General features: G+C 40.6%; 1 protein-coding gene across 2 annotated transcripts in view; it reads left to right on the top strand.

Moving 5' to 3' along the window:
- Positions 1–23,493, top strand: part of SLIT3 (slit guidance ligand 3) — a 482,015-nt gene that overhangs the window by 292,457 nt on the left and 166,065 nt on the right. For both annotated transcript variants that reach the window (XM_082064057.1, XM_082064056.1), the window contains 2 exons: positions 997–1,160; positions 14,880–15,021. In XM_082064057.1, the coding sequence (XP_081920183.1) occupies positions 997–1,160; positions 14,880–15,021 (306 nt within the window). The remainder of the gene's footprint in view (positions 1–996; positions 1,161–14,879; positions 15,022–23,493) is intronic.

Consider the following 23,493-nt stretch of genomic DNA (forward strand, 5'->3'; position numbering starts at 1 on the left):
AGATTGGCCAGGCACGAACCGGCCGGGATGGAGCTCGTGCCTCCATCTTCTCTTGCCTCGGCATTGCCACGTGGTGTGACCCTGTACTGGTCCCGTTCTTCGTCAGGAGTTGAAAATCCCGGTCTAGAACTTGCATATTGCATTAAACTGCCACAGCCAAAAAAGAGCATTGATCAATATGTACAGGCAACACAGGAGCATACGAGGCATCAGTAGCCTCTGGCATGTGGGGTTTTTCTCTCCAAAGGAGACAGAAGAGGGGAGAATAACCTATCATCCCATTTTTCAGCCTGATCCTTGTGTTTATATAAGACATCCTTAGAATTCTCTCAAAGATACCACATTCATGCAGCTTTTTTTCTGATATGAAATCACAGGCAAAGTAGTTACTTGGAAGAATCTTAAATTCCACACATTTTTTTCTCTCTAGAATGATGAGCTCATGATTACTTGTAGGCACGTAATTATTTAACTTCATTCTTCCAAGGAATTATAAATAACAGCTCTAATTTATATGTGGACATTTGTATATGATATGGCAATGCAGGTGGTCAAGACCTGACTCATTAATGTTTATAAATATATAAAGGGTGAGTGTCAGGAGGATGGAGCCAGGCTCTTCTCGGTGACAACCAACAGAAGGACAAGGGGCAATGGGTGCAAACTGGAACACAGGAGGTTCCACTTGAATATGAGAAGAAACTTGTTCCCGGTGAGGGTGGCAGAGCCTGGCCCAGGCTGCCCAGGGAGGTTGTGGAGTCTCCTTCTGTGCAGACATTCCAACCCGCCTGGACACCTTCCTGTGTAACCTCATCTGGGTGTTCCTGCTCCATGGGGGGATTGCACTGGATGAGCTTTCCAGGGCCCTTCCAATCCCTGGCATTCTGGGATTCTCTAAACTGTAGCGAAGAGCCAGCCAGGCTTGTACTTGATTGCTCTGATTTGTGTCATCTGTTTAAAAGCCTCCTTCTAAGTGCAGGTTGTTGTCTCTGGCAGGCGGCTCCACTCCAACGTCCTGCACTGCGACTGCCACCTGGCCTGGCTGTCGGACTGGCTGCGGCAGCGACGCACCATCGGCCAGTTCACCTTCTGCCTGGCGCCCGTCAACCTGCGCGGCTTCCTGGTGGCAGAGGTGCAGAAGAAGGACTTTGTCTGCTCTGGTAATTATGCCGTTTTTCCATTTATCTATCAGCTGACGTGTTTATATTGATATTCATGTGAATACAGTGAGCGGGCAATTACTGTGTTGCGTTTGAATGCTGTTCTGTGGCAGTCCTGTTTGTTTTGATCATTGCTAAACTGTATGGGAGTAGATCAAACTCTTGATTTTTTCAGCTTTATAAGAATTATTGGATTCCAGTTAACATTTCAGTTCTCAAATTATTTTTTCTACGTTAGCGTTGCCAATGATATCAGCATAAGAAGTCAATTCAGTGTGGATAATTTGTTATTTCTCAAGGAAAGAGCTCTACAGCTGACTGGAATACGAAAGAAAGGAAATAGAAAATGCTAATCTTAGTCTGTTGATAAATGATTGGACTATAGAACATGAGGAGCAGATTTTATGCTGGGGACTGAAATAGGATTCTTAGGAAGCCCGTGCACTTTTGCTGTTCTACAAGTTTCCACGCTGATAAATGAAGGCTGATGATACATGGCCAATGTAGAAACCATGTGTCTGGATGTTGGGCCTATTCATCAAGTCTCTGGAACTGCACTTGGCTCTTCTGTGATAGAAATGCATTTTCTTATAAGAAGAAGACAAAGAAAAAAAAAAAGAAAATAAAAAATAGAACAATTGGGAAAAGAAATCTCTGAATTTGACAGAAAGGAGGAGATATGGCAGCAGAGGCACGGCAGTGTGCGTGCTGTGACAAAACCAGACACAAGTCTGGAGGTGGTTTTGCAGACCAAATGGTAACAGAGGGAGCTTGTTCTGAAGCTGATGTGAGTCCTGATCTTGATGGACTGTGAGCCTTGTGGTATTGAGCTCTTCATCGCTCATAGCCTGGGAGCCCTAAAGCTTTATCCTCTTGATACATGGGTTGACTGATGGGAACGCAGTACAAGTGCTCATGCTAGAAATGTTTTTAGGAATGCCTTTGTTTTGTAGTTTGAGTTATATGTGACAAAGAAAGAGAGAAACGGTTGTACTAAGAAAGGTTTGATCCCATATTTTTGATCCCTATTTAATGGATGGTAAATTGATGCACAGCCCTGCAGGTGAGCGGGAAGTGTTACAGGCACATGGAAAACGGAGTTGTGCACCAGTGATTTCTGTGACATAATTTTCAAGAGTACTGAGCAGCTTCTACACAGTTGTGGAGATTTGAGGGTGCCCAGAGTATCTGATAAAAAGTTTAACTTAAAGAAAATCTGACTGTCTTGGGAGAGGAAGAAGAATTGGATAAATGAGTTCAACTATTAGCAGATTCTAATTTTATCACCTCATGAAATGAAGCTTCAGATGGGGCATGAGTTCAGCTATTTGGATTTATGACATAGTGAAGAAAAAGAGTTGTTTAAATCAGGAAGGGAGATTATAGTTGCTGAATGAGAAATGTAATGTGGACAGAACTCATCTAAATGGAGTTTTCTGTGCACATTACAAGAGAAAGGGTTTTACACAGTTGTCTGTTGGACCAAAAACATATAAGAGAACTCTCAAGATTGGCCTCCTTTTTTTTTGAAAGGCATAAATTAATAAAAATCAAAGGGAAGAAGCTTCTGGTGAGACAGTCCATCAACTGTATCTTCTAACCCTCATTTGGGAAGCCAAATGTATTGAAAAAGAAATGCACTTGAAGAGCTCATTTTAGTGGAGGATTTAGCAGAGAACTCAGCTTAGTATGTGCTATTTCGACAAAAACCTACATGGACAGCTAGTTTAAAGAGAATATAAATCTTTCCCGCTCCTTATTACCGTTCTTATTCCTAATTTTACAGCATACTTTGTTCGTGTTTGACTATGAAGTCAAACTAGGACAGGAGGTGAATAGTGAACTGAACTTGTCCCTCTGCAAAGGAATTCTATACAACTTAAGCTTATATGAACCCCAGTAACTAGCCTCAAGCTGGCAGTGAAAGCCGCCTTTGCATCATAGTTATGAAGAGCTGAAATACAATGAACTACTCTGTTTAAGCATAGGCTCAGCATTTCAAACACTGTGTTTTTATGGCGGTGGGAATATCATCACAGCAAAAGAAAACCCAGATTTTCCTTCACTGTAGAATGGTTTTCATCAGAGCATTCCAGTTCAAAATTTGTGCTGCTGCATGCTGTAGAGCAGAAAGAGTAGAATCAAATAATTTGGGGAAAGAAGAAAAATATCCTTGAAAAACTGACTTCTGGATATTCTTTGAACTCTATGCAAAAATAGTTGTTTGTTTTATATAATTTTATGGCAAATGTTCCTTTAGAAACGAATTTTGAATGCTACATACCAAGGAATACGTGAGTTGGAAAAGAAAAAGTGAAAAACTGGTAGAGAAGTGCCATAACTGGAACCCAAATTGCTTGATTCCTTCTGGACACTATGTCACCATTTCTGTACAGTGTTGTTTGTAAGCAATGGGTGCCAAGTCTCTCAAGATAACGTTGCTGAGGTCAGAGTTACGTGCAGATATATCTGTGCAAACTGAGTCATACCTGTGTAAACTGAGAGTCAGTCTTTCAAAAAACGTTCTTAATCTTGTGCACGTAAATTATAAAAATGCTGGTACAAACGGCACTTGAAGGCAAATTGCGAGCAGCGGAAAAGCTCTTCCAGGTTTCACTTGTTCATGCCTATCAGTGTTTGGCTCAGAGCTGTAGGTAAACGTGTAGGATTAAATAGTGCACAGTTGCAAATAACGTCTTAATGCCAGTTGAAATACTATCTGCGCTCTGAGCCTTGGGTACTGTTTATTTTTCTATTCCCTTAGCTTGCAGAGGAGCATCTGGGGGTGCTGGCGTATGCCCGGTACCTTGTAGAGCCTTCCAGTCTTTGCTTGGATCCAACCCAGCTTCCTTCCTGTGTTCAGATGTTTCACTCTTAACTGGCTTCTCTTTCTCTAGCTCCATTTCTAACTCTCCCCGTCTCTCTCAAACACACTCTCTGCCTATTTGTCTGTCTCTTGTCCTTCTTTGACCTCCTTAGGATAGTAATTGTATTTCATTTTCCTCTCATATAAGTTTTATTACATCTCTTTGATTCTTCTTCTACCTAGTCTTTACTTATGGAAGTTGAAATTAATCTACATATTGATCAGTTATGTCAAATCATAATGTGTTTTCTCACCTGCCTTAGTGTGGCTTTGCAAACCGAAGCAGTGGGTTCATGAAGCTGCACCATCAGCAGCGCCTCCATCTTTTCAATGCTCTGTGCGGGACCCACTGAGTCCCCCGCTTTGAACTTTTCTTACAATGACGGACCCTTCTGTTTTACCTGAAGTATATACACAAGAAAATAAACATGGGCCTGAACCGCACATCTAAGGATAAAGCAGATGCATCCAGGAGCGTTGTGTCTCATGCTGTGTAGCAAACTTCAGCCACCGCTGCTGTCACAACAGCTCAGATGTCACCGCTGTCCCCTGGTCGCTGACAGAGGAGACTCTGGTAGATGGGCAGAGGCTGTGGGTTGGTTTTGATGGGAGGAAGCTGATGTTTCTCTTGCACTGTTGCTGCCAATTCTGAGGCATTATGTGGGGACTTGGTGTTGACTCTGAAGTTGCAGGTTGATGCAGATTTATTATAGTTTTGGCCAATGCCAGCGTTTACAATGGAATGTGAAGATTGGATGAGATTTCATATAATAGACCAGAGATTGATATTTCTAAGAGATAATTAATTTAGGCTTTTCTCAAGCACCACCTTGATGTTAGTTTGCAGCTGATTTGTCCTGTATGTCTTGTGATAAGAAATTTAGCAAAGTTTAAGTGTAAAACATGTGAGTTTTAAGTAAATTTCTAAGATAGTTTTCTTTAATAATGAAACAAGCGCTTTAGAGTATGAAGTTGAATTCATACACCATTCTCTTTTTCATTAGACACCGTTTTCTCTGAGTCTTGATCGTTAGTTCCCATTTAGAGGATCTACAAGAACATGAAGAAAATCAAGATGCATAAATTGGATTAAATATATTAAAATTCAGTCTGAAATTAATGCAAGAGAGAAGTCATTACCAGAGCCGTGTGTTTCATGACTTCTGGCTAAATACTCTGATACCAGTTTTAAGAAAATAGTGGATTGACCCCAATCTCAGTTGAAGATCTTGATTTTCTGATTCATGCAGTGAGAGTGCAGCTGAGGTATAATAAAGAGGAAAATATGTTAGCTTCCTACTGCTGAATGCAGACTGGGAGCCCTAATGAGGAAGCAGATTTATTTGCTTAGGTGAGGTCAAACCATCTTAAAACATTGCTGTTGCTCTCTGGCCCAAACCATAAAGCTCCATAGACGCTCTTACTCCGTTTTCCTCCTAATAACAGCATTGCATATTGTTGAGGAGACAACCAACAATGAGTAACTAATAAAATAGCACTTCTCAAGCTTAGCATCTTAATGAGAACATTCAGAAGCTGCCAAAAAGTGTGTGGGGAGAGGAACTCCCCCCCATCTGCTCCTATTTAAAAGACTCTGTGCGACAGTATATCTGCATAACTAGCAGCATGTCCGCTGCTTCCAACATGGGACGTGGAGGTTCTGCCAGCACATAAGGTTTGGTGCTCCCTGGAAATTCGCGGTGGGGGATGGCTGTTTGGTTATTATGCCAGTTTTGCTAGTGCTGGGCAGCAGGAATTGCTCCTGAGGGAGCGGAGCAGTTTCTTGCTGTGTAGTCCATTCCAGTTCATGCGGAGAAGGGCTGTTAATGGCCCTGAGGTTTAATGGCCACAGGAACCTGGGTAAACCAAGTGGGAGGAGGAGGGGGCGAGGAGACCTTCTTGTGCAACTCTGATAGAATTTTTACCTCCTGTTACAATATGCTACAACAAACTAACACTGACATCTAGTCTAAAGAAACATTTCAATACTGTGCATTTGTTAGTTGCTTCTCAAATGAAATCATGTAGGAGGTTTAGAGAGGTACTAGTTGCTGTTTATCAGATTTTGTTTTCTGTTTTCATTCCGTTTCTTATTACAAATTTAAATTTACTCTAGTACTAGCAGTTATTTTATTTCATACTGAAAGAATTTACTTCTTGAATTGCTTTGTATGTAAGATGCCACATACGGTGTTTTCTATTTGGGAGGCCATCTTGGAATTCTGAGGGATGAACATGTATTTATTAAGGCACTTATTATTTCTTTTAAGACCAAACCTGAAAATTGGCTTTAAATTACAGTAAATTTAGTTCTACTATCCAAAAAAAAGATGTCTTACCTTTTCAGGGTCATTACTTTTTTTTGTTTTCTGGAATTCTTTTTTCCCCAAAGTAGTATGTGTAGCTCTTTAATGCTTATTTAATGATGGCAGGTTGGGGTATAATTATTTAGCCATTGAGCTTTTGAACTGTGGCTGTATGAATAATAATATATTTAGCTTTTATGTTATGTCCAAAATCGGTGGCTTGTCTCATTACTAGCGTGCAGGTATGTTGCTATAGAATGGAAATGCATCACGGTGGTCTGTCCCCCATGGGTCGGTTCACAGCCTTGCTCTGGGGTAGTTCATGGAGAGCAGTGGGGTTAAATACGAAGGCAGACGGTTCACTTTGAGCATGTGGCCAAGGCTTTGTATGAAATCTGTAGACTTTTTCTGTTTGATACATGTATGTGATTGTCAACACATTTATGGATACTCAATAAGAGTATTTTTAAAAAGCGTAGAGCTGCTTTTAAGATGACTGCAGAATTCCATAAATGAATAGGCGGCAAACACAAAGTTGCACACAGTTGATATCAGGGTCACGTTCTGTTCTGTTCTGTCAATTTCTGTTCTATTGACAATGACATTCCTGGGGAGATTCCAACTGGACACAAGGGAGATTTTTCACAATGAGAACAATCAGCCTTTGGAATAACCTCCCCAGGGAACTGGTGGACTCCTCAGCATTGGACACTTTAAGATTCAGCTGGACAGGGTGCTGGGCCAGCTTGTCCAGACTGGGCTTTTGCCAAGAAAGGTTGAACTAGATGATCCTTGTGGTCTTTTCCAACATGATGTTTTATGATTCTATGAAATTTAGTGATGTTATATAGTTGCATTGAAACTGTGGTGGGTTGACCATGGCCAGCTGTCAGACACCCCCCCAGCTGCTCTCATTCCTCCTCCTCAGCAGGACGGGGACAAAACAAGCTCTGCTCCAGCTCCTTCTCCTCATTCTCCAACCTTGCTGCCCACCGGGCTGTTTCTCACACTTCCTCTTAATTGCAGGCAAACGTGTTTAGGTCAGAAGATCCATCAGAATTTTATTCTGTAGGCTGCAGATACCATAAAGAGCTTGGATGTACCAGAGGTCTCTTGCAGAAGACCAAGGGCAGCAGCCCCAGCTTGTCCCAGCAGGAGGGCAAGAAATGTCTTGCCCTGCATTCCTCAGCGTGCCCCAAATGCCCAAGAACTTGGTCCAAGGAATTCCAAGGTGGCTCTGGGGTGGGATGATGCCTCACGCTTCAGTCCTTGCCCACATATCTGGAAACAAGTGTTTCCTCCCTCCAGATCTGGGCATCGGGTGAGCTGGTGACCAGGCTGGACCCCGTGGGTGCATTATCAGGAGAAATGTCACGTTCTGCCCGGCTTCCTGCGAATAGCTGTGTCAATCCGAAATGCTTCTGATGGGAGCGAATCCCCTCGTCCTCCTCTTCTAGAAGAACCCGGCTTTTGTGCCGGGCCAGGGAAGCCCTACATCCTGAAACAAAGAGAAATGTGCCATCAAACAAAATCAAGTTGTGTTTAAAACTCCTTTTTAAATACCAGCAAGTCAAACCCCAGGGGCTCAGGCATAGTCGTAAACTATTCCTATCCCTTCCATAACTTTATCAAACTTCATCATGAAGCAATACAGGTTCTTTAATGGATAACCTGGTTAGACGGCCATGGCAGAGCTATTACTCCCTTCGCAGGCTTACAATTGGTCATGACCATTATCCATCATTTAACCTTGTACAGGTGTCATTCTTTCACTTAAATAATTTGTCTTCATCTTTATGCTTGAATATATTTATAAGTTCACTGTATTATGTCTGGACATATTTTTAAATGTCACATCGTATGCACCTTCCAGACTGCTGGTACAAATTGTGGAACTGTCTTTAATGAGATTATTGTGCATAGCTGGTATTTGAACTGCAGAAGCACTACATCTTTTAATACTTTCTAGTAGCATTATTTTTTTACTCTTTAGCCTGTTTTGGAAGAGTGAATAGTGTACAAACCCAGGGAACCAAATACACGCTAACAGCCTTCCTTATGATGCAATAGTCAGAAAGTTCCGGCTGTTTCTACGGGAACGCGTCTGTGTTGACAACACTGGAGAAGGACATTCAAAGGAAGGTTCAGAGCGGGCACAGGGCATAGAGACATTCAAACTATAACTTGTCAATCCCTCCTATGGAAAACTTAAATGGAATTAATTTCCCTGAGAGAAAAACAACTTTGCCATAGTTTTAAAAAGACGTAAGTTGTCTCACAGATTCTGTTGCAGTGTTATTAATCGTTCAGAAGAACAAACCTATTAGACCTCAGTTGTTACAGGTGAGCTGGCTGCTTTGGTGTACTTTCTTCTATTTTGTTTATTAATAATGATAGAAGTATTCCATACAATTTTGATGCTCTTACTGTTAAATAATTGCAATTTTAGTTAGTGCATTTAGGATAAGACAATGTGAAGTAAGGTCTGATTTTCACTGGTGTTACTTCACTAACGCATTTTGAAACACACAAAGTATTTTTTTGTAGAATGAAGTATGCCCCATTTGTTACACCAGACCTTCCTTTCACTGCAATATTTCCTTTTTTTTTCCCTCAATATTTGTAAACCAATTGGTGTTGACTTTGCCTACAGAACAGTTGTGCTCATGAGCCATGAATTATTAACAGATAAATTTACTGTTAGGGAATGTTCAGCAAAACAGTGAACTTGAATCAAATAATGAATATTCACGACTAGCAAATTTTTGCATAGCATGAACTTGATAGTATCAACATCATCAATTGCGGTCTCAAGTCACTAATCGTAAATACTTAATGCTGTGCTCAGCGAAAAGCTGTTGAACTACCCTAGATGGAAATATTTGCCTAAACCATTTGTTGCACATTCCTGTAGAATAAACACATCTGTACAATTTTTCTCAGTTAGTGGAATATTTTCCATCAATAAGGGATGTTAACTTTGCAGATAATCAGTTGTGACCTTTCTCTTTCTGCAGGACTGTGCACAGTCAAGTGTATTTTAATCCTGGGGTGCCAACACCAGTGATAAACAATACATCTGCTTTAGGTATCTTTTTGAGATTATATTACTGGGAGTCTAGTGAAAACTATAACTCATGTGGTAGTAATTGATTTCAGATGTCCCAGCATTTTAAGAAGTTCCAGTGAGTCATTTAATTAAACCACAAAAGGTCATAATGTATCCACAGATCTGCAACACTTGTAGGGGTTTTTTTATTGATCAATAATTTCATGTCCACTATACCACAGATTTTTAACACATAAATCTTGTCAGATTTTTCTTAAAATCCATTAATATTTTTTACACATAACTAACATTTAGCTGGTGGAAAAGAACTGCTGCAAAGTCAATTGGATAGGTGAGGAGGTAATAAAGCACACTAGTTAGTGTGCTGTAATTGGGTGTCAGTGCAAATGAGATTATTTAGCTTATTTAGTCATTGCAAAATTTATTTTAAATGCCTGTGACATTTAAGCCATTAATTTATGCACCGTAACCATTCTATTCTAATTGTAATATCAATCTATTTGCTACTCCTAAAGGGCTAGAGGCCAATGAGATGCTTATTTGAAAGAAGCACTTAATTTATCTGTAAACTGCTGGGTCTAAAGTCTTTCCTCTGTCTCCTCTCTCTCTGTAACCCACAGTGCAAGCTGATGACAGACCAGATGTGAGCTCCCCTCCTCATTGCATTACAGCAGGCACACTAAGCAGAGTAATTTTTGTTGATCGTGTTCCTATCCTAGTTTCCACATTTTGTTAGTGTTGGTTTTTTATAGCAAAATGTATAATTGAGTTGATGATTTTTATCTCTTAGAGAAAAATACAATTAACATGGTGAACTAGTGCTGCTGTGTAACAGAAAGAACCTGAAATGGCAAGGTGACAGATAGCAAGGAGGACTTCAGAAAATAATAGAAATGCAGCTGGCTTGTCCATGGCCATTTCCTTTTGTTGCGTCCATGCCGTGAGCAGTTTAGTACACTTGTGAAGGACACAGACAGGGATCCTGAAATATTTTTGCTTTTCCTGTGTCTTTTCTTTTGAAGAAGTATCGGCAGCCAAAGGCAAATTCATTTTTAGATGTCAAATACCGTTCTTTAGAGGCTGTATTGCCTCGGGGCCCTTTGTCTGTCTGTATGCTTACGTTCTGCATGCCTATGAAAATCATACCCAAATTTTGGTTGTTAGAACTTTAACTTCCATAGCCTACTTAGACTTGTTTTCTTGGCCAGTCCTTTATTTACCATCTCTCCACAACTATACAATCATTAAACTGTTTAAACACTCTAGGATTTTTTTTGTGCTTTAATTCTGTAGATCTGCTATGGACCAACAATAAATCCTTGTTTAACTGAAGCAGTTAAATCCAAATCAGATTTGAAATTCTGTTTATAGCATTATTCAAGAAAGCCTTACCTTAACAGATGACTGTTTGTGTAAGAGCTGATGGAATATGTGCTGGATGCCTGTTGGGTGTTTTTGTGTAATACAGTATTTTACTTTTTGCAAAGGAAAAACATAAGCAAAAGCATTCGATAGTAATGACAGCAATTTTTGCACAGTGTCTTTTTATTTCATTAAAGTTTTCATAAATCTACAGTCTAGACCTACTTTTGCTCATGAAGAAGAAAGAAATTCAGCAAATATATAGGGCTGTATTCAACATGCCGTCAGAAGTATTTTTACTCTAAGCACAAAATGTCAGTGAAAAGTGGCAGGAGTAGTGGATGTTTTGGGGCACTCAGAGAATTCAAGCTCATAATGAGAAATTAAGTTTATAAAAATACTCCTTTTCCCATCCTGTTTTTAAGTGAAATGAGAAAAATGGTCACTTACATGTGGAAAATAAAGAAATCCGCACAAAGACCTCCTCTTTCTTTATCTTTTACTTCCTTTCATCATAAGCTGTTGTTTTTTATCCCATTTCGGTTGCATCTGTGCTCAGAATAAAGCCATTATATTGCTTTCTCTTTCAGTATTTTGACATCATGTCCCTCTCTGGTTAACTAATGGGTTATTTGTTTTACTCACTAGGCATAAATCAAAACTCTGCTCACATAAGAGCACCTCTTTCATAGTGGAAAATCACAGGTAAATGGTTTATGGTCCAAATTCAGGGTAAATAAAAGGAGTGCTGTTGGCTTCAGTCAACTGTATGTCAGGTGTTTGTTTGGAGAGGATCCGAAAGGCTTAGACGGCAGCACAAATAATGTTCTGATTTACCTTTTGGCCTTTCCATTCAACAAGTTGCTGGAGAGATCCATGATATTTAACTGTAGTATGATGTTAATGATCGCTTTGTTAATGTGTTTTTTTTTTTTGCAAGGGAGACTGGTGTTTCTGCCTTTTCTCTCTCTTTTCAGAGATGATAACCACCTTTCCAACCGTTCCTTAGCGCACAAAACGTGGGGGTGATGGGCTGAGCCCCACTGAACCTCCCACTGTTGGTTTAGGTGCAGTACAGTCAGGAACAGACTCTTAAAACTCCACCTGCCAACCTGTCAGGGTTTTTGATGCTGTGCCCTAATGAAGAGGGAGTGTATTACTGCTCCTCTAACCCACAGGGATACATTGTGGGGTTGTAACCGTGCAAAATGCTTTTTCTCCTTGCAACAAAGCCTCTTCAGAAAGCACATCAGATGCGTGATGATAAACGGTGTGTGGAAGATTTGACCTTGCCGCCGACTTTCTTTCTGCCTCCCAGGGAGCGAAGATTGCTCTGAAGTGCTTCTTCCCAGTTTGATCATTTCTCCGTATCCCTAAAAGCTTGCGGTCGCTCATTTGCGCTTCCCCACTCTTCATTTCGGTTTGGACATTGCACCATAAGGCAGGCAGGCAAATAGGAAAGAAATGTCAGGCATATGTGATCAGGTTGTAAGAACAAACCTCTTCTTCTTATGCAAAGATAACAGAGGCCTGTGTGCGTTTTGAGGTAATATAAACTACTTTTGGAAGTAGTCACAGTTAAAATCTTACAGAAACCTTAAACTCCATAAAGGGCGGAGCTGATGGTGCTGCTCATTAATTCTGAAGGAATTCTGTTCATTCGCAATGTCTGTCTTGCAGAAGACAGATCCAAGAGAGCTGCTTGTCCTGCCTGTTATACAGGTACAAGGTGTTTCCAAGAGATGGACCACATTTCAAATGGCAACTGGACATGTTTACCGAGTGAAGATTGTTTGTTTGCTTAGTTTAAATGGCTACAACTTCAATACTGCTTTACACACATGGTCACATATGTAGACTGTGTTAAGACAGTGTCCAAGAAGATTTTGAAACTGGAACAACACAAAGTTCAGATTGCCTGTTAAGTATAAATTTGATTCATTGGGCTATGTGTGTTAGGGTTTAGATTTTAATTAATTATTGAATGATTTTTTTAGAGTCTATTTTTGTGCAGTATTCTCTACGGTGGAGCTGCTCTAGTACTAAAACCAGCTCTGTGTTGAGATAAAAAACTGTTGCTGGTAAAATCCTTATCTGCAACTGTCACGGAAGTTGGGAAGTGGGCTATAAAGGAGACAGGATATTTTAGCAAAGAGAAAGGATCGTTGGGATGATCTCATGATGAAAGCAGCTGCCCACTCTCATAAAGAATGAACTTGACTCCTACCCGTGCCACAAATGTCCTGTGAGATTAATTTGTTGTCAAGATGGTCACTACCTCTGAAAATCTCATTTCTGCATGCCCGAATTGGAGTTCTGGGGTCTGGTCTGCCAAAATGCAGTCGCTCACAGCTCTGATTAGCATCACTGAAAGCTATATTGGAAACACATACATTTTTCTCCTGCTGTCCTGACAGAAAGTCAGGTGATGACCCAATAAAAAAACAATATTCAACCCAGTACTTTAATTTGGCAACACCGTGAGACCGTCATCTTATCTTGAAACTCAACAATATACTTTAATATAAGGTAGTTTGTCATCCCTGGCTACAAAATAACATTTAAAGGGGGCGACCACTTGCTTGAACTAAGGCAAATTTAGACAAACAGAAATGGATTCACATGGGAATTTAATCCCTTTCTAAGGGAAGGCATGATTTTGGAGTATCTATCTTTTGCTTTCCAGAGGGGTCCCTCTGCAGGTGTTGATACTTGGTGGTGCCACCCAATGTCTTTCTGATGTTTACTTTCAATTGCTGTTTACAAGTCTTTGAAAATAGGAACATATGTAGGCTTGCTGTATGAGTTGACATTGCTGTGCATGGTTAAGGGCTAACCCAGAGGGTAAGGAGGCATAAATCCAGAGAAAAAAATTATAAAGATAGTGCATATTTATCAAAAAACATTGCCTTGCTATAAAATTGTAATTGTCATAATGATACAGGATTGCAAATTTATGCAAACAAATATTTTTGGACTTTTTGTTGTCTGCAATTCTAATATATGAAAGTATCAATCATGGGTCTTTTCCAAGACAAACCCCAAGAATATGCAGCTTTGTGTGTAGTTTTCCATGTTTTGATATGTATTCGTGATTTGACAATTATGATGATTTAATTTTTCCAAACAAAAGACCAAATATGTTTTGTGATTATAATCTGCTGTAATCTAGAAAAATACCAGCTTTTCCTGTTTCTGTTATGATATTGTCACTTTTTACCAACACAAGCCTTCACATATAGTCCTCTGTGTCTGGTCAAAAAGATACCTGGGGTTTCTTGTGTTACATATACTTTGGAAATATGACTTACCATAAGTCAGTCAATAACCGCTATGTTTTGATAACCTCAGTGTAGCAAAACCATTTTATCTATGTCGAAGTTATGTGTCTATCAAAACGTTAAATGTACGTATCATAACAATTTGAGTAAAATTACCATAATTGCTACAGTGTCAAAAAACTTAATGGCAATTAAACCTCAGTCTAATGAGTAGACCGTTAGGTATACAGAGCAACGTCGTCAATGCTAAACCTTTGCTCTATAAGTAGCTTGTTTTATTAGATCAAGAAAGGATTTGAAGGTTTGAACTCACATTTTTCTAAATTCTTTTTGTGCTTCCATTAGGTGCATTGTCTCATCTTGAAAACACCAGCTTTACGTTTCCAGTCTTCATGCCGTAACAGGCTACCTCATTTCAAAACCATAAGTCACTGTCAATGACAGTCTTCTCTCAGTATATAAAAATACTCGAGGAGTGTTTGTGCCATGGAAACTTCCAGGCAACGATAGCTTTTGGAAATACTACTTGTTCCTTAGGCTTATTTTTTAAATCTTTGAATAAATCTATATGACTGGTCGTGGAGGGGACCAAGGAAGTGTTCATGAGGGTCAGAGCTGGGTAGAGTGGAGACTGAGGTAGAATAAGAACACGTGAATGGTTTATATGTTTTCTCTGCATTTGATTTGTAGCACATTGTATTCACTGAATGCAAATAAATTATTACTTAATACAGTAAAAGGATCTGGGAAACTCAGAGGCTGATGTATTTTGTTGTTAAACTCTCAGGCGATCACTTTTCAAAACTAACGTTGAATGTTTTCCCTGTGTCTCAGGTTCCCCGTCTGAGCCTCCGTCGTGCAGTGCCAGTTCCATCACTTGCCCATCTGCCTGCACCTGCAGCAACAACGTGGTGGATTGTCGAGGAAGGGGCTTAACAGAAATTCCAGCTAACCTGCCAGAGGACATTTGGGAAATGTAAGTGCCAATGTAATGCACTTTTCCGTTTCTGTCTGATTTTAGTCCATGTCGTAGCCTCCTATGTAGAAAAAGGCACGTGTTTTGAAACCTATTCTGAGCAGTTATCAGAGGTGTTGTCCTCTTTGCTATTGATCTAAGGGCTCAAACCATTCTTTGGTGTGAATTAAGATACTATTTGAAGCTGCTCTACCCCAAAGCAAAATTAATTTCTTAGTGTGTTACATTCAGATTGTGTTTATAACTCACAAATCTGGAAATCTGGGATTATAGTTTTATAGTCAAGAGCAGGAAAAATGCAGTCTTTTTTTTTAGTTGTTTTATTTTTAGTTGGTGAATTCCCTAAGAGATGAAGGGATTTCTTGTGAGCTTGGCAGGATGCATTTGTAATGAAGTGAAGTATGACATCAGAACACACCGTTCCTGCTGATTTTACCTTCTATTTCTTGTCTCCTGCATTTTGTTTTTCCCAATTGTTTAACACCTTTGTGACATTTTTTGTGTGGTGAAGTCAGATGCTGCTGTTACAGACCAGTTTGTCTGTAACAAACCTTTAGGAATTGTAATGATCTATTTTTGTGTTCATGACTTCATATTACTCTAGTCCTGCAATACTGTTACATTAAATCATGCTTTTGATTAATCTGTAGGGAACGCAGATCAGGTCTTTTCCTGTATAGGTGTTCGTCATGCAGAGGTTACTGACATCCAAACAGCTTTTACAGTCTACGTAGTATAGATTCAAATATTTATATAGTCACTGGACTCATTCAGCTTCTCATTGCTGTAGAAATGCTGCTACACAGCAAATTTCACTAGATAAAGCATGAGTTGAATTGCTCCTGCGTAGCCTGGCCCACAGTGTTATGCCAGGAATGTGACAGTTATGGCCAATGAAGATGATGTGCTATATTGTTTGCTGGTGATCTCCTCTACACCTCCAGTCCTCTAAGTCACTTTAACAGTTGCTTTTATAATTTAAGATTCACCTCAAATTTGTTTGGATTGCTATCTCAGCACAGCAGTCCAGAGGTAGCTTATGCTTGGCTCTGTGCCTTCACAGAGAAGGTATATTAGAAATGCAAAAATTAGCTCAGTAAATGCAAAGAATAAACAACATCTTAAAATTAGCATTGTTGAGAACGTGTCTAGAGCATGTAAAATATTTACAGGAAATATAAGCTCTGTGTGAGCTGTTCTGAATGCCCATTACCTGCTTGTCGCCCCCTTACAGAGTGTATTGGTTGTGTTCATTTCCATTATATTGTGGCATAGAAAATACGCCTGTAATACTTGTTCTTCTGTGCAAGAAAGTTGGTTAAAATTATCCTGAAAATAGAAATTGTGTTTGGCATACTAAGAATATTCAATGTTCTGTCCTGTTTCCAATTCTGTCACATGGAGTACAAATTTTCAGGAGGGGCTGGAATGGTTCAGTAAGAGACAGAGGATTAAATTAGTCCAGGGTTGAGCAAGGAGAAAGCTAAAATTTTGTTTTGTGGTGTTGACAATTCTATCAGGAATCAGATGATCCGTGTGGCTCCGTGCCAGAGTCACATGGAGAGCAGTATCTGCAAGAAGACCGAGGTTGGTGTGCTCGGCGCTCCCCCGACAGCAGCCGTTCGCAGTGTGAGAAACCAAGTGAAAATGTTCACCCCTGGTGTGGTTCTAATCGAGCACCCACGTCGGGTCTCCATTGTGGTTGCTGCAGCCCACAAACATGGCCCCTATAACGTGTGCTAAAAGCAACTTAGAAGGTCTCCTTAGGAGCGCAGAAAGTGAAGGACAACTTGGAGAGGCTGTAAGTTCAGTGGTAGGCAGCAAGTCAAGATGCATATAATATTTTAAGAAACCTTCTAGATCTGTGCAACACCACATAACACTCTTAGCACACCATTTAATGATTTAGATCTGTCAGAGTTCTTGCATTTTAGGCAGTACTTATTGGAGTCTTCACCTGTAGATAAACCTCTTATGTTGCTCTGATCCTGCATGTACATCTTCATGCACAGCTACTTCAGGTGGGAGTAGTTCTGCAGAGCTTCACCGTGTAACCCTCATGAAAAAAATTACTGCTCGTTTTCTGTGGGAATCAGTCCCATCGTTTTTAAGGGAGATATAGATATATATAGATATAAATATAAAATTAAGTAGTTCTGTTTATTTACACTGAGGGTGGTGAGAGCCTGGCCCAGGTTGGCCAGAGAGGTGGTGGATGAACCATCCCTGGAGACATCCCAGGCCAGGCTGGACGGGGCTCTGAGCAACCTGAGCTGGTGAAGATGTCCCTGCTCATGGCAGGGGGGGCACTGGATGAGCTTGGAAGGTCCATTCAACCCAAACTATACCGTGGTTCTATGATACTATCAGAATAAGGCTTAGCAAGTGACATCACATATAGTTTTTCCTAATGGTATTTTGATTTTGTAAAGGTCCCAGTATAAAAGAGCAATTAACCTTATATTCAGAGGCAAAGTATTACATACTTGCACAGAAAGGATATAGTCACATAGAAAAATATTTCTGGAAAATTAGAAGAAGCTGCCACAGTGTTTTCCCAGGAAAATCCCGACATAAATTCTTTTGAGCAAGATAGCTATTCTGGTTGATGCGGGAGTCTGTCATACTGCTCAGAAATGCAGTTTGTCTGAGGCTGCTCTGGGCTTATTGAATATAAAATTCATCCGGAGGCCTGGTTCCAGCTACACATGGAATAATGACTCTTGATTGGATATGATAGGCAGAATAATAATCTTGTGGTAATGTTATAGTAATGGGGCCAAGCAAACTCTCCCTACACACTGAACCCACAGCTCTTGCTCTCACACAGCAGGACCGCTGGTGATTTTCCCTGGGGATTTATCCCCCATGGTTGGCATTTAATCAGACCCTTTATGTAAAAGGTGGCCATGTAGTGGTGCTACCTGAGCACTTCTTTCTGGATCCTGTAATCCTGTGATCTGATCAACTTTGGGAGATCTGACTCTTCCTAGAGATGGAATTCTTCCTATGGCATATGTGGCACTGACAAACTACGTGGCTGGGTCGCTATTACGTAGAATCCTAAGGGATATTACTTGAGATGGTGTATTTTTCATTCAGCTGTTTCTGTCTAACGTCGTAAATACTCACTCCACTAAAATACACTTCTCCCTGAAGACTGTAGTCCGTTCATAATATTTATATGATAGTGTAGAAAAGCTGTTCCTTCCTCGGTTCCACTTGGGGCATTTCCAAGTTCCTTTGCTTGGTTATTAGTTGCATTCAGTTACAGCTTTCTAGTTCTTGTATTTCCCCTTAACTCAGTATTTCTTTGTAAGCCAAATTGTATCCGACAAGAACCCTTGACTGACAAACTGTTCTACCAAAACGAAACACACAGCTGCTGCTCTAACATGGTGATTAAAGGTGACCTACATTTCGCTATGTATTTTGGTATTAATTAAAGATTTTTTTACTCAGCCTTCCCACCTTTCTTCATTAACATGGGTAGGCAGGACCTTCTCTGACAAAGCTGCCAACAAGTCTAAATTTGTTTTTGTTGATAAAAACCTACCAGAAAACAGTCAACTCGCTTGTCGCAGAACATAAAACAAGCCTCATGTAACACTGGTTTTCCCTTGCTGCTTTCCTCTGCCACATGCGACTTAGAATTCTCTTGTGTTGCTCTATTACACGTCTCCCTGAAGTGCATTATCCTGGAGGTCCACATTGCAAGAGTGTTTATTATTAAATAAAGGAATTTAGGAAAGCTAGAAATCTGTATCCCAGCCTTGCTTTTTCATAATTTCATAAAATTGGCAGCTAGAAAGTACAGAATGCAATTCATTTTTTTTATAAAGCTTCTTGTTCAGTGGGGAGCTGACAGCAGCAGCCAAATTGACTGAGGAAAAATGAGTTACAAGAAATTGAAGCTGAGGAATACAGGCTGTATGGTTGAATGTTATAAAAGATTCTCTGCTTACAAAGTGTTTTTCAGAGGAGAAATGAGCAGTGTATGTTATAGAGAAACACATGAGAATAAGCACAGGAAAGTTTTGTATGCATACTTGGATGAAAACAAAAGTCATTAGGCACCTGGAGGCATTTACTGAAAAAGAAATACCAAAACAAATATGCCTTGATGGTTTGCTGGTAAATGAACAATATAGTCATTTCACTACATTGCAACAGCATCTGCAATAAAAGGAGAAGTTTGCATTTGTTTAGAAAGGGTGAGGGAAAACGCATCCAAGTTAAACAGGGAACATAGTGTGAATGCAGAATGCACTTGACCTTGGAGGGATGTAGAGTGGGAAGGATGACCTGCAAACTAGTCGGAGACAAAGTCTCCAAAGAATCTGTTCTGATCAGACTTGATCTCAGCCTTGAGCCAGTGCCTGTCATACCGAATGAAAGCTCAGCCAGGACATAGTAGAGACCTGTTAAATGCAAAGCCACGGGCTGTGCCTGCAAGAGCCGCTGCCGCCGGAGGGGTGTTGTGAGTAACGCTCGTGCCACGACACTCAGCGTGTGGTTTGGGCTGTGGTTGGCTCAGGACATGGGGCTGGAGGGATCTGAGCCCTGGCGCTGTCTGCCTGCTCTCAGTCATTAGTGTCCGGCTGGTTTTACACCAGGGAAAGGACGGCTTTGCTGCACTTGCAGGTGTGAGGCAGCGGCAGGAAGGGCTGTCCCTGGCTGTGGTGTTTCCAATGGCCCTTGCTTAAACACGCTGCCTGCCAGGTTCATTTGATGCCTCCCAGTATGGAGAGTGATCAGTAACTCCCTGCTAATCTTTTCCCCGCCTCACTACACCTTTCCTCTGTCTGTTCTTCAGAATAAAGTTTTCATGCTGTTTGTCTGTCTCAGACTGATCCACTTAATTTTTTTTATTTATCACTGAGAACAAGACTGCATTTTAGGATATTACAAAGAATCATGGAATGTCAGGGGCTGGAAGGGACCTGGAAAGCTCATCCAGTGCAATCCCCCCATGGAGCAGGAACACCCAGATGAGGTTACACAGGAAGGTGTCCAGGCGGGTTGGAATGTCTGCACAGAAGGAGACTCCACAACCCCCCTGGGCAGCCTGGGCCAGGCTCTGCCACCCTCACTGAGAAGAAGTTTCTTCTCATATTCAAGTGGAACCTCCTGTGTTCTAATTTGAACCCATTACCCCTTGTCCTATCACTGGTTGTCGCCGAGAAGAGCCTGGCTCCATCCTCCTGACACTCACCCTTTAGATATTTATAAACATTATATTTATAAACATTAATCTTTAAGTGGAACCTCCTGTGTTCTGAACAGCTTTTGTCTGAGAGTTTTGTGCACCCTGAAACAGTAGTGCAGGGACTACTGCTGCTGCCTTTTGCGTTCTGTAAAACTTTGTGTAAGAGTATCCTGAGCCAAAGCAGGAACAGCACCGCTGTCTGGCCCTGAGCACATGGCAGAGGACAGACACTGAGAGAATAGAGGCTGGCTGGGTCCAGTCCGGACACTGCTGGGAAAAGAAGGCTGAACTCAAGTGAGGAAACAACAAAACAGGGGATGAGAAATACTGGGAACAAAGGAAATCACAACTGGTTGATAAAAGTCCTGTGAGTCTGAGCAAGCGAGGCCTGAGATTGCTGGTAGTGAGCCTGAGACACCATCTCTGCAAGGTAAGTGTTGGGGATGTGTTAGGAGGACACGACCAAAGGATGAGCCAAGGAGTCCCTTCCCACCAGAAAACACACACAACCTCCAGAGCCTTCCTGTCTGGTCACCATGTGCTGGAGAAACCCAACAACAATTTGCACATCTTTGTCCCTGTGCACTAGTGACCATCGACGCAGAGATTAACTATTAGACTGCACAGGGTTTACTGCTTTAGCTGCTGCTGTTCCAGTTAGACTGCAGGGCTGGGGGTATGCTTTTGTTGCACATGAGTTTACTTGTGATGGAGTTAGTTATTTCAGATTTTGTTTTTGAATCCACTAAATTAAATATATTATTTTTTAAAAGTAAAAAAAATTAGAAAACGTCACAGTTAATGCTTGTAGCTGCAGTCTTCATTCAGTACTTTTGTATGTATCTGTTGTGTGCGCTTTAATTACAGTGTCGTCTCATGTTGCTGTTAAAAGACTGGATTAGTTTATTGTTGTCTAGGGATGCATCAGGGTTGTGTAGTGAGGGAGCCTGTGTGTATAGGATCTGTTTATTTGTTGCAGAAACAGGAAAATCCTCAAATGGGGACTGTGGTGAATATAACCCCATGAATGCTGTTCAGAGAAGTAGATTGTTCTTGCCAGAGGTTTTATTAATTGATTCTGGGCAAGTGACTTGCACAAACTTTTCGTGGGTGGTCACTAGTGATGTAATCCTCGCTTTCTGGCTGACTCAGCTGAGATATTCAGAAGTGCTGAGGACTCACAGCTGCAGCAAAAGTCAATAGGAGCTGCACTTTGAACATGTGCCGTGCAACGCTAATTACTTTGAAAAGCCAAGTCCCAGTCATCTGCAGACTTAGAAATCAAACTCCACAATCTAAAGTATATCCTTAGATCTTGAAACTGATCTTAGACTTCAGACCTGTGCTTTTTCATATCACGCTTGCTTTATCACTGTTATTTAACCTTTGCAATACTCTCTGGTGAGATTAAGAGAAATATAATTGTGTGAACCAAGAGTAATGCTGGATGGGACACACCTAAGTCGGAAACGGGGAGCTTTTGTTTGAGTACTGATGTAATTGCTCCAGACGGAGTAAAGAGGCTGACAGGCCCTCGAGGAAAAGCTCTGCTTGGGCACCTGTATCTGGTGAGATGATAACCACGGCTTCCCCCGGGCTGCTGAGTGCTTGGATAGGATGGCAGCACTTCCACCAGTCTCTAGGCTCAGCTTAAGGTCAGTTTTGAGTCACTTGTTCTGTATTGGTTAGTTTATCATTCTCATAGTTTTCTCATAGTTGATAGCTGAATCGGTGACTAATACTATTGTAGGTATGAGTAGTGCTTGACTGTGGTGCATAATTTCTAATTTTAGGAAAAACGCTAGGGTTTGAGCACTAGGAAAAATTTAAATACACTTAACTGTTGGTTTTCTCTTGGCTCTGTCAAAATGAACCTACTTTTCTGCAACCGAATCACTTTGAAATGTAGTGTTCCACTTATCCCACCTTTTAATGGATACTTTTCTGCCAAATTGAGTATTTAGGGCGTTGCTGTCGTGAGGGTACCCCTGTGCTGGGCAGTGCTGCAGACAGACCTGTAGATGGATGAGTTTGTTGCTATTGTTTCTTCAATAATTATCTTGGGTAGAAATTCCCTGCTCTGTTGCTCAGTATCTGGTGGAGTGTGTATTGTAGGAGAGCTGGGACTTCAGTTGTGAACCCCGATGGAGCTTTTGTGATCAACAAGTGATCAACAGATTCTGGGCATTTAAATTACTGGGATATACAAAATAAATTTTCCACCAATGAAAAGAAAGTCAGAAAGCTATTATGAAAAGATTGAGCACTGGTTAACTCTGTTTATTGTAATGAAAATAATTCTTTCGTACATAAATTTTACATTAACTGCACCATAACACTTTCATGTATATTAACAACTGGCTTTGAAGTTCTCGGCCTCTTAAAGGCAAGTGTTTTTTCTTTTTTCAATAATATAAGTGTGTAGAAACTGTAAACTTTGGGAACAGAGGAATGACAGTTCTGCATTTAACAGTGTTCTTTGTCCTAAAAGAAAATTATAATAATTTTCCCAGGCTTCCAGTAAATACTGTAGCTGAAGCCAGCACTGTATTTTTGAACACTGTAATAAATGTTCCATAATTGCCTCTGGTGGCAAGTTCTCTGGCTGGGGAATCAGGTTGGCTCCTGTAGCTAAATCATATAATATGATTTTCATTCGCTGCTGTAAATTGCCTCTGGACAACTTCACATGTCAAATTTGACTACTATTTTCTGGATCTCACTAGGCAATCTGTGTCGTTCACTCCTTGCATTCAATGTAAAAAAAGAGGGTTTTATTGTCAGGCCAAAAGTATGCAGAAAATCTTGTATTCTGTGAGGGCAAGATACGAAAATAATAAGGAAAGAATAAAGAAAATATTCTAGATTGAAAGTAGAGAAAGTATAAATATATGCAAAATGTTGAGGGTGTTTTCTGTGCTGAGACAGATTAAAGAAACAAGCAGTAACAGCAGGGGCTTTCTGCTGTGAGATCAAGGCAGGATTTATTTCTTGTATCTTTTATTTGTAAAATTAAGTGTAATGAATGTCACCTATAGGCATAAGAAGATGGGTTTGTTTTGATAAATCTAGCTTTCAACGCAGGACAGCTTTCATTTTGTCTGCGTCATTTTTTACCTGCTTCTCTGCTTGTTATAATTGTGAGGTTTCTTTAAAAGCAAGAGCAGAATCTACATGCAGGTGAATTTTACTCAGACGAGCTGTGTAGAAGTTAGTAACCGTACAAGGTTTGTAGGTTTGGGGTTGCTGTTGTTTCTTTGTTT

Source organism: Streptopelia decaocto, assembly GCF_964273445.1.
Source record: "Streptopelia decaocto genome assembly, chromosome: 12".
Lineage (NCBI taxonomy): Eukaryota > Metazoa > Chordata > Aves > Columbiformes > Columbidae > Streptopelia > Streptopelia decaocto.